Here is an 11,167-nt window from a genome sequence, read left to right on the forward strand (position 1 = left end):
TCCTATTATAATTTAATAAAGAGAGCAAGTCCACTGGCTCTATGCTGCTGTATTTCTGCAAATAGTCGATAGAGAGAAAGATATATTAATGGCGAATGGCAGAGCCGCGTTAGAACAGTTGAGAAGAAGGCGGGAAATTGAATGTTCAAAGAGATTCATTTGCAGGCAACGCCATATTTTCAGCTATTTATCCAAATTCAAAGGTATTTGATTCGGAGTGCTCAGGAGACATTTGCATTTAGATGTTTCTTCATCATTTTTTTTTATCGAGTACACATTTCCGTCATTTTTAATGAAAGGCCTACAAATTTTAAATTTAAAATCATTTGATCCCGGATTTCAATAACTTTATAGCCAAACTAATCATCTTGATAAGAAGAGCTCAATAATACCAAAATTGATTCACCAAACCAAGCCATTATAGCACATTTCGATACTTTGGACCATCAACTAAATCTTAGAATGAACTACAAATTTAACATATTTTTGCGGTCAATTTGCGCACCTCAACAATAGGAATCCAAAAATCTGAGATCACTCAAACAAGGAAAGACTGTCATGATTTTTATTTAACTCCGTTCCCGAAAGTGTTATTTAGTCTCTCTCCCATTGAGCATGGTTCACTACGTTAAATGTTGATATCTTTTTTATAATAATCTGATTTTTCATGAGGTCGAGTCATTTCATTAAGTTTTGCTATGTAATTTTTAGTGTTCCCTATGCTTGAGTCTGTGTTAGAAATAAGGCATGAGCAAGTGTTCCGAGACACCAGGCGAACGGAAGCATATGACAAAAGACCAAGAGCTTCAAGCTTTTGTCACATTCATTAATACTAAATTTTTTTTAAGTATATAATTACTATATGTGGTGCCTTTTTTTCTATCCAATATAAATATTATTTATTTAATATAATAAGTAATGTATACTTGATAAAATTATGAATATTTTTATATGTTTAAATCATTTTTTTTAAAAGTAGAATTTAATGTTTATGAAATTATTCTAATATTTAAATTTAATTGCTTACATTAATTTTTTTTAGACTATTACACTCAAAATTCATCAAAATGAAGCTAACATTAAATAAATATTTAATGAATAAACTCAAAACCCTCTTATTATAATTTTTTAACGCAGATTTTTATTCCTAATCTATTGAGTTACCATTACTTTAGTTATCTATAATTTTAGTAATTTGAAAAGGCATATTATAGTATAATATTTATATTTAAAAAAAATGTTTGTTCCGCCCAAATTTGTTTGTAGGTTATATACAAATCTTTCTAAAAATAAAGAAAAATGAGAGATGTGGGTCCAAATTTAGGACAAAGGAAGAAAAAAATTATTATCTTATAACTAGATGATACCTATAGGAAAGGTCAACCATCTCACCCGAATAAATGGGGCGGAACAAAAACTATTTTTATTGGGGCAAACTGGAGCCAGGACAAAAAAGGTCAAAGTGATGCTTCAAAAAAGACATTAATGATACTTTAGAAGAGGCAAAAGACCAAATTGTCATCTCATATAAGTAAAAATTTGAATTTAATGGGAGGGGGATGCAATTGTCTCCCCTGAGTTCGCCTCTGCCCGAATGGTCAATAAGAGGAAGATACGTCCATGGTTCAATTCTGTTGTAGGAAATATTACCAAAATTATATATTTGTACGTCCAAACGTCAAATAGTTTCATGAGGATAAATATGATATTTTGTGAAGATCAACGCCTATCAAGAGTGGATATTAAATATAAATAGAAACTCAAAATTTTATTTTCGAGAAGCTTTAGTAAGATTCTCTCTGATTTACTTTGTTATGCTCATCAATTATTCTATCATTCCATCTCTCTCTCTCTCTCTCTCTCTCTCTCTCTCTCTCTCTCTCTCTCTCTCTCTCTCTCTCTCTCTCTCTCTCTCTCTCTCTCTCTCTCTCTCTCTCTCTCTCTCTCTCTCTCTCTCTCTCTCTCTCTCTCTCTCTCTCTCTCTCTCTCTCTCTCTCTCTTCCCAAGTTTTCTCTCTTTCTAAACACCATATTCATCCACGAATCATATTCTTAAAATGAAAGGTTTGAGGCTTTCCTCTGGTTGTTTTTTTTGCAATCAAAATGAGGATAATGCAGAGCATATTTTTATTAATGGTTCATTTGCTAAAGATATCTGGTAAAAAATTTTATTCTTTGTGATAAAATGATGAATGATGTTATCACAAATTACATTGCTCGTTATATTAATTGTTGGAGAAATTATGGAAGTGGTTTGTTTTTTGCTTCTATTCCTATTGTGGTCTTTTGGCTTTTTGGATTCCTAGAAATGAGGCTAGGCATATGGGTAATCTGATTTCTAAGTTCTCCTGTTTTATTTACTTTAGAAATTTTATTTTCAAAATGCATAGATGTGGCCAGTTTAAGAAAGATGTTGGACTGGACCTGCTAAAGGTCTTTAATAAGTTTAATATTTTGATTCATATGAAATGTAAACATGTGACTAATCTGGTTATGTCGAAACAACCTAAGAGAGGTTTTTAAAATTCAATACGGATGGTAATTGGAATAGCTTGTTTGCTGGTAGTGGTGGAGTTTGTCAAAACACCATGGGTGTTTGCTTACTGTAGCTTTTTGCACCAATTTCAGTTGTTTCTCCTATCTTTGTTGAGCCTAGGCGGTAATCATTGTTTTGTTTTTGGATGTTAGATGCGGTTGGGATAATATTGAGATCGAAATGGATTCTCTAGAATTGTGGAATTACTATAGTAAAAAGAATGAGCATCCTTGGTTTTTTTATTATTCATATGAAAAAAAAACTTTGCTTTACTTGAGTATGTGAAGGTTCAGTTCAGTGAATGTTTATTCATCGCGAAGGTAAAAAGTGTGTTAATTAGGCTGCGAAAAGAAGTTTGGATTCTCAGGAGTTTAATTTTTCTATTATTGTTCTATTGAAGCTTTCTCGGCTGATTAAAGGGGATTGTTTAAATATTACTTATATTTTTCATATAATTTTTTTCTAATATGTTTTCTTGCGTGAGTTGTATTTGTCGCTAAATATTCTTATATTTTTATTTGTTTTTTGAGTAAGTTGTTTGAGCGAGGGTTTTAGTAGAACTATTAACCACACCTTTGTAATTCTTTTTTTGATGAAATAAAACTTCTTACGGGATTATTCATTCCGTGTCTGTCGGGTGCTGATTTTATTGGAATATGCCGCCAAAGATTCCAATGAAACCAGGCGGATCGGCAGGAATAAACCTGCCTTCAGAAAACCGCGGAGGTTGTATTTTGGTAATTTTACGGTGTTGTTTGGGTTTTATTATTCCTTCCTATTCCTTTCGTGTCTGTCGGGTGCTGGTTTTGTTGGAATATGCCGTCAAAGATTCCAATGAAACCTATTAAATCAAAATGTCCTAGTATAAATATCAAATTTTGAATGGCCAATATGTAAATACTTAAAAGTTTGGCAAAATGTATGTAAATTTCACGTCAACTAAATAATTAGTTACCGCCTATTAAGGTCAAACATTTGGAAATTTATTGACTTATGACTCCGCAAAGTGAGTTGCTTGAGGAGTCGAATGAATGAAAGGAGGCCAAGACTGGGTTTTTAAGGTGACCCGGCCCAATTTAAGGCCTGAAAAGATGCATTTTTTTCTTTTTGTGAAACCGTCCGAATTTAGCCAGTCAGAATACCGAAACTGTTTCGATAAAAACTCACTTTATGATAGATTTGAGCGATTTTGGAGCATTGTTTCATTTTTTTTTTCTTCTTTCGGCATTTTCTTCGAAGGAGACAAATAAAACGTCATTTGGACTTCGGAAGTTTTGGCTGCTTCGGGCGTTTTCCATTCGGTCGGCGGCGGTGTTCTTCTCCATGCGGCGGTTTCACAGCGACCGAATGATCAGGTAAATCTCACCGACTGCTCGGGACAATTACATACATACCACCCAATTCTTATATATTTACATATTATCCCCTCCAAATGACTTGCATCATGTGAATATATGACTGTTATAACTTTTATATGCAATATATATATTTATATTATATATAACATCATCGAAATTTAGATGATAGATATGTAAATATATAAATATGGAAAGGTATGCACGTAAATATTCTAAAAATATATATGAAAAGTTCTTAGTGGGCCCTATGTTCTTTAATTGTAATTACTATGCCTTCAGCTGCTTCCTTTCCTTCCATTTGACTTTTTTGCCAAAAAAAACAAATATTTTTCACATTTTATGTTATTCACTCATTTTCAAGTTCACAATTTGAGAACTTCTAAAATTATTGTAAAAAATAATTTACTTACATTTATGACTATTATTTTTTTTTTTCTAAGAACGAAGCTAAAAGTTGTCACCGCAAATCATGAATGTGAGAAAACACAAATTTTAGTGGCAATTTTTTGAAAAAAACTATTAAAAATAATTTATTCAAACAGACAAAATTGCGATGCGGTGTCACACCGCCACACCAAAAGGATCATGCTTATGATGCTATAATTTTAATTAAAACAAAATTCAGCTCTTAAAAAAAAAAAAAAAAAGCAATACCACGTCCGGGGCACTTTGGGAGCGTCATATTCGCAGAGGCAGTCGGTACTTGTCGGTGCACATGCTTTCTATTACTTTATTTAGAGATTAATTTCAATTTTTATTCTTGAGGAATAAATTGAATAAATAATTACTATAAATTTCAATATTTTCAGTGATTGAGATAAATTTTATTTTCTAATCAAAGAATGAAAATTCGTAGCACACAAAGAATAATTACATTCATATAAATTAAATATTATTTTTTTTTAATTTTAATTATTTTTAATGGTTTGCATCAAAGAATAATTACTTTTCTTTCTGTTTTGCGGACGGTTCATATATGTGTCTGATTTAAGTATTATTTAAAAAAAAATATATGAATATCCTAAATTAATTAATTAAAATTTTTAAACGTAAATATTTTTAACATAAAAATTTTAAGAAAAATAATATTTTTTATTTAAATTTTAAATTTTTTTTTGATGTAATAGAGAGATACTTAATACTTATTTTCTATATATATATCTTATAATCCTAAGCAACTCAATGCAAATTTCATAGGTTATAATTTTTTGAAATTGACTCTAATAATACATAAATTATATTTCAAACAAACTATTATTTAAAATATATGGTTTAGAGAGACAAACCCAAGGGTTTCAATATTACCTTCATCTTACTCCAAATAGACATAATTTGAACACAATGAAGTATAATTAGGAACTTAAACAAGACACATTAAGGGTCAATTGTCGCCCAATTTCTATGTGATTGTAGTCAAAATGATCATTTTGATGAGATAATTCAAAAAAAAATTACATAGCCTAATTTAAATTTCATTAAGGTTGTAAGAAATCTATTAAACATCTAATATATCGTCTATTAACAATACTTAGCCAAATGAATACCAAGTGTCGATGTCCACTAGTCATGATAAGACGCTCATCTTTATTGCTTTATGTTATCCATTGTCATTATTTTCATGAAAGTTCTATTAATATAAATAATATTATAACGTGAATGGTATTAATGCATGCATGCATCAAAAGAACAAGAAAGAAATCAACATTTCTCTAGTTATCCAAATTCGTTGTGGACGACGATAACACAAGCTGTCACAGAGTCGGCGAGCATAAGTCGTGATTCATTAAAGTCATCACTATACAGGGATTGGTAGTTGATGGATGAGAGTGCATTAATTCCAATCACAAATAATAAATATCATCTGCTTTCTGGCCTTTCATGTGGAAACCATTATATATAGGGCCGCTCCGGCCATCATCTTTATTCAAACCACAACTGGAGTTAGATCTACTTCCCAGCATGGGAAAGATTGCCAGTAGTGGAAGTAGAATCTTCTTTTTCTTTGCGCTTTTGGCTTCCCTTTCACTGGTTTCCTCTGCAAACAGGAAGCTTTCTGCGGGTAATGGCGGCCTCGAGGAGCAGAAGTGGTTCCATCATGGAGTAGGCGGCGGTTTTGGCGGTGGTTCTGGTGGGGGACTTGGTGGTGGTGGTGGGCTTGGAGGCGGTGGTGGCGGTGGGTTAGGTGGCGGTGGAGGACTCGGTGGCGGTAGTGGGCTTGGAGGAGGTTATGGTGGGGGCGGCGGAGTCGGTGGTGGTGGCGGACTAGGAGGCGGTCATGGAGGTGGATTGGGCGGTGGAGGCGGGCTTGGTGGTGGGGCTGGTGGAGGAGCCGGTGGTGGTGGCGGACTGGGTGGCGGGCATGGAGGTGGATTGGGTGGCGGTGGCGGGGGTGGGGGGGGGGGGGGGGGGGGGGGGGGGTGGCTGTGGCGGGCTTGGAGGTGGAGCTGGAGGTGGTGGTGGACTAGGAGGCGGACATGGAGGTGGATTGGGCGGTGGTGGTGGATTAGGAGGGGGCCATGGAGGTGGATTGGGTGGCGGTGGCGGGCTAGGTGGTGGAGCAGGTGGAGGAGCTGGCGGTGGTGGTGGACTGGGTGGCGGGCACGGAGGTGGATTGGGTGGTGGTGGCGGAGCAGGTGGAGGAGCTGGCGGTGGTGGTGGACTGGGTGGCGGGCACGGAGGTGGATTGGGTGGTGGTGGCGGGCTTGGTGGTGGAGCCGGTGGTGGTGGCGGATTAGGAGGCGGGCATGGAGGTGGGTTGGGTGGTGGTGTTGGTGTTGGAGGAGGCCATGGTGGAGGGCTTGGCGGTGGAGCTGGTGGAGGAGCTGGCGGTGGTGGTGGTTTGGGTGGCGGTGGTGGAGTAGGTGGAGGAGCAGGTGGTGGGGCAGGAGGAGGCCTTGGCGGTGGAGGTGGTGGTGGTCTTGGAGGTGGCGGTGGAGGTGGATTGGGTGGTGGTGGCGGTTCGGGCGTTGGGCTTGGTGGCGGAGCTGGTGGAGGTGCCGGCGGTGGCGGCGGGTATGGAGGTGGAGGTGGGTTTGGAGGCGGCGGAGGTGGTGGTGTTGGTGGAGGATTTGGCGGAGGTTTCGGAAGTGGTGGTGGACTAGGAGATGGGCTTGGTAATGGCGGAGGATTTGGTGGAGGTGGCGGCGCCGGCGGGGGGGGGGGCGGAGTGCCATGAGAACTTGACATCAAATATTTAGTGAGAAAATAATCCATACGGTCATGTAATGATATTGCAATTTTATGTTGGATGGACAAGCTTTATGATATTTAGGTCTTGGGGGCATGTCTTTCGGACCCATGTGCACTTGCTTGTCCTGTTAAGGTTGGTTTGGTCTGTAATAATTACTATGAATGACAATTAAGAGAAATATTTATTGCAATATGTATCGAAGCTATACCATTAAAGCATTTATTAGATATTAGATGAGCTGTGAAGTAGGCTTAACCATTAAAGGTAGAAAATATCACATTTGTACATTGGCCTGGATGGGCTGTAAATGCACAACGGTACGGTGTGGCCGCATCCAGGCCAATGTTTTCATCATTAATCTTATGGAGATTAACATGCATTCCACTCTATTTTTATATATTTACATATCTGACCCCTTAATATCAGTATTTATATGTATGCCATCAAATGCATGAAATGTGGATTTCACCTTCAAATGTTAAAGTAGTGGCATCTTTGATGTGATGTGAAAACTTAGGTGGTATAAATATAAAAATAGAACTTTTGGTGTTAGTTATATAAATACATAGGAATTCTGTGGTATGTATATAAATATCCCAAAAATCTAACACATAGCAAAAACTTCATATAATTTATCAATTAATAGCTAGCTTTGCTTCAATTCAGCCCACTTTTAGAGCACTTTGATGGCATAATTTTACATAAATTTGTAAATCCTGATTCACCTCCATTTCAACCAAAATTTTAATTCTATGATATCCAAGTGTTCGATAAATTTACTTATGACTGCATTAAATGAGTTTCGTGTTTCAAGTCCCCTGAGGTCACATGTTCGTGCTCCTCTATGTGTGGGATCGAATGGTTAGGCACATGAGCTTGGCCGAAAGATCGTATAATAGCCTCTGGTCACTTAAAAAGAAAATAATCATTATTAATAGTATTTATTAAAACTTTATTTGAGCCAGCAAATTTAAATCTTAAACAAAACAGCCAAACAATAATTCAAGATTTTAATTTAACCTTTGTCATGCAAAACAATTTTTAAAATGTAAATGTTTTAGAATTTATTAAATTAAGATTTATAGGATTTACCAAACCGTATTTGTGTTAAATCCTATTTACATAAAAACAAATCCCAGATTTTATTATCTTTTAATTTTGAATTTGTTCCACTTTAATTTCTTAAAAGCTATGTTCATCTATCTATAAGAAAAATAAATAAAAAATAACAATAATAAAACTTACCTTCTAAGTGGCCGTCTTTTTTTAAAAGATTATTAAATAAAATATATTGATTAAAATTCATATCAATATTCTAATATTTATGAGTTTAATAACTTTGAGATAATTAGATATGCACCATCTGAAATATTGACAATTAGATATGGACCATCACACTATACCAAACTTGATTCTGCAACTGACAACCAATTAAAATTCTATGAGGCACCCTATGTGAATGTTGATATTATTCTCCTTCTTCATCCATATTAGGGAATATGATTAGGGATGTCTCTCGGTCGTGATGCTTAACTTGTCCACCAACAGTGCTCACCCCACATTCTCGCTATTACCTTCATCGATGATGTTGCTGCATATTTTTCCCTTCACGGTGCAACTAGCATATAATATATTTTTGGCAAAGTCACTGTTGCTCCCTCTACCCCTTCGTCTAAATGACTCATCGAACTATAACTTCCTCCATTGTCCCCTGCAAGGTGAAAGTCACAATGTAGCTCGTTGAGCAACTAGAAGCAATGTGTCAAAAGTCATGGCATCTAATGCATTTCCTGGCTATGAAGTAGGTGACGTGCTACTCTTCTCAATTTTTTTTTTTCAGGCTGAGTGGTTTGGTCTTGCTTCCAACTAATCTACTCCATTTATTGACACACGATCCTCCTTAAGTCTCCAACTGTGGGTGGTTGTCAAATTGGTCGTGGTTTTGGTTTTTGTTTATGTTGTCTCTCCACTTTAAGTTCTAAATTATGCTCGTCTCTCAGCGTCCACTAAAGTTGTAGCTGGCCACATTAATGATGGCGGGCTTCAAACCTCCCAAATACCTAGCTATAGTGTGTTCCTCTGTCTCCTTCGGCTCCTACTTCAACTTAAGTTGCATAAATTCTACTGCTTACTCCTCCATCGATAGCTCTTGCTGCATGTAGTGGAGTTTTAAGAAGATATCCTAGCGATAGTGCAAGATCATATACTTTCTCTGCATCTTTTGTTTCATCTTCTATCAAGAAGTAATATTGTCTCGTCCTTCTCTCTGTCTCTCCTTCTTTAGGTTCTCCTATCACAAACAAGCATTATTCTTCAACTTGATGGCGATGAGTTTCACTCTTTTGCCATCAGACATTTTCTTACATTCAAATAATTGGTGAACATTCTACGTCCACTCAAGGAAATCATCTGGATCTATTCTCCCATTGAAATATTATAAGTCAATTTTCATTCTCAGATCATTGTATCTCACAATAGAGACTTTAGCTCGAGGCCTCCATTGATATTGTTCCCGAAAGCATTAAGAATTGTCTTCTTCTCCATTGGTATCATCTATACGGAAGGGATTCATGTGTTATTCTTGTTCTTTCTCACAAATTTCACTATTACGGTCGACGGTGTTCCCATCCTGTGTTATTCTCTCAATGGCATCTAGCTGATGTAATACTTGATGAAGTAGTCGTTGTATGTCGTACATGGTAGATTCCTGATCAGATTCTGACAATTGTCTTCTCAAAGAGTGGTTAGAGTTTATGATATTAGTCTGTGGAAAGAGGTGTGTAAGTTGGAGAGAAAAGAAAAAAAATTGGGGGTGATTTTGGGGGACTTGAAATTCTAGAATATGACTTGAGTTAGGGTAGCTTTGATACCAAATGACGCAAATCAATCATCCACGTGTATCGACGTGATTTTTTTGAACTACTAGACATGTATTTCCACATGCTACGACCAAACTATTAAGAATTTGATAAAAAAAATATATATATATATATAGGTTAGGATTTTAGAATTAATTTTAACAATTGAGTGTGAAATTATTTTTATTTTAGACGTCATAAAGCTCCGAGTAATACTTTTATGAATTAAATTAATATATTTAATTTTCAATATGTAATTGATCATCAGCAATTTATATGTTTAAAATTAACAAAGAAAATTTCTTTAATGCTGTAAAATTTAATGATGAAGTTGGAAATATTTTCTGAAATATGTTGAAAAGAGAAATTCTCTTATCATGTTTTTATAAATACCCCCAAAATAAAGCAAGTGCAGGATAATTAAAGACTCTCTCTTTCCGATCTCTAAAGAAAAATTTGGCCAATCTTTAATCTGCATGAAATAATAGTCCATAAAAGTCATCAATCTTTAAGCTTAGATGTTAAGAAGACGTTCAGCATCTATTGCATTTCAGAATTGGTAAAGTTTTACAGTTTTGAATCGCAGAGTAATTTTTCCACTCTGCTAACACGTCTTTCATAAAACTTCAATAAACTTCGTCGAACTAAGAAGCTGCTTCAAATCACACAAAGCCATCGTTGACTTTAACTCTAGCTGACAGAGAGTTGGGATGCAAAAGTCATCATTCATTAAATTCGACTAACATGGAGTGGTGGTTGAGGGATGAGAGTGCATTAATTCTAATCACAAGTAACAGTTGTCATCAGCTGCCATTACCATTATATATATAAGCCCTTGCCATACTCTTAGCTCAAACCACAAAGCTAAATCTCTACTTCCCAACATGGGAAAGATTAAGATTGCCAGTAGTGGAAGTAGAGTCCTCTTTTTCCTTGCTCTTTTGGCCTCCCCTTTGTTGGCTTTCTCCGCAAACAGGAAGCTTTCAGCTGGTAATGGCGGCATTGAGGAGCAGAAGTGGCTCCATCATGGTCTGGGTGGTGGTTTAGGACATGGTGGAGGTGCTGGCGGGGGACTTGGTAGTAGCGGTGGGCTCGGAGGCGGTGCTGGTGGTGGATTTGGTGGTGGCGGTGGTGCTGGCGGGGGACTTGGCGGTGGAGGTGGGCAAGGCGGTGGTTTTGGTGGTGGCGGTGGCGCGGGAGGGGGTGGTGGGCTCGGCGGTGGAGCT

At 36.7% G+C, this 11,167-nt stretch overlaps 3 protein-coding genes across 3 annotated transcripts in view; 2 read left to right on the forward strand and 1 right to left on the reverse strand.

The window, feature by feature from the left end:
• Nucleotides 1–5,645: 5,645 nt before the first annotated feature.
• Nucleotides 5,646–6,155, forward strand: LOC110022728 (glycine-rich protein 5-like; the record flags this gene model as incomplete). Its single annotated transcript, XM_020721802.1, has 1 exon — nt 5,646–6,155. A coding segment is annotated over exon 1 (384 nt), but the record flags the coding sequence as incomplete, so codon positions are not given.
• Nucleotides 6,156–7,477, reverse strand: LOC110022729 (basic proline-rich protein-like). The gene has a single exon (XM_020721803.1). It carries the CDS (start codon nt 7,104–7,106, stop codon nt 6,156–6,158), a length of 951 nt encoding a protein of 316 aa, XP_020577462.1. The 5' UTR covers nt 7,107–7,477.
• A 3,348-nt stretch (nt 7,478–10,825) lies between these two features.
• The window catches only part of LOC110022730 (glycine-rich protein 5-like), a 1,535-nt gene continuing 1,193 nt past the window's right edge, over nt 10,826–11,167 (forward strand). Inside the window, exon 1 of the mRNA XM_020721804.1 lies at nt 10,826–11,147. Within this exon, the coding sequence (XP_020577463.1) occupies nt 10,826–11,147 (322 nt within the window). The remainder of the gene's footprint in view (nt 11,148–11,167) is intronic.

Source organism: Phalaenopsis equestris, unplaced genomic scaffold, assembly GCF_001263595.1.
Source record: "Phalaenopsis equestris unplaced genomic scaffold, ASM126359v1 Scaffold000202, whole genome shotgun sequence".
Classification (NCBI taxonomy): domain Eukaryota; kingdom Viridiplantae; phylum Streptophyta; class Magnoliopsida; order Asparagales; family Orchidaceae; genus Phalaenopsis; species Phalaenopsis equestris.

Bases quoted from the DNA above. Each gene is read 5' to 3' on its own strand.
- LOC110022729 (XM_020721803.1), bottom strand. From the start codon at position 7,106: ATGGATTATTTTCTCACTAAATATTTGATGTCAAGTTCTCATGGCACT.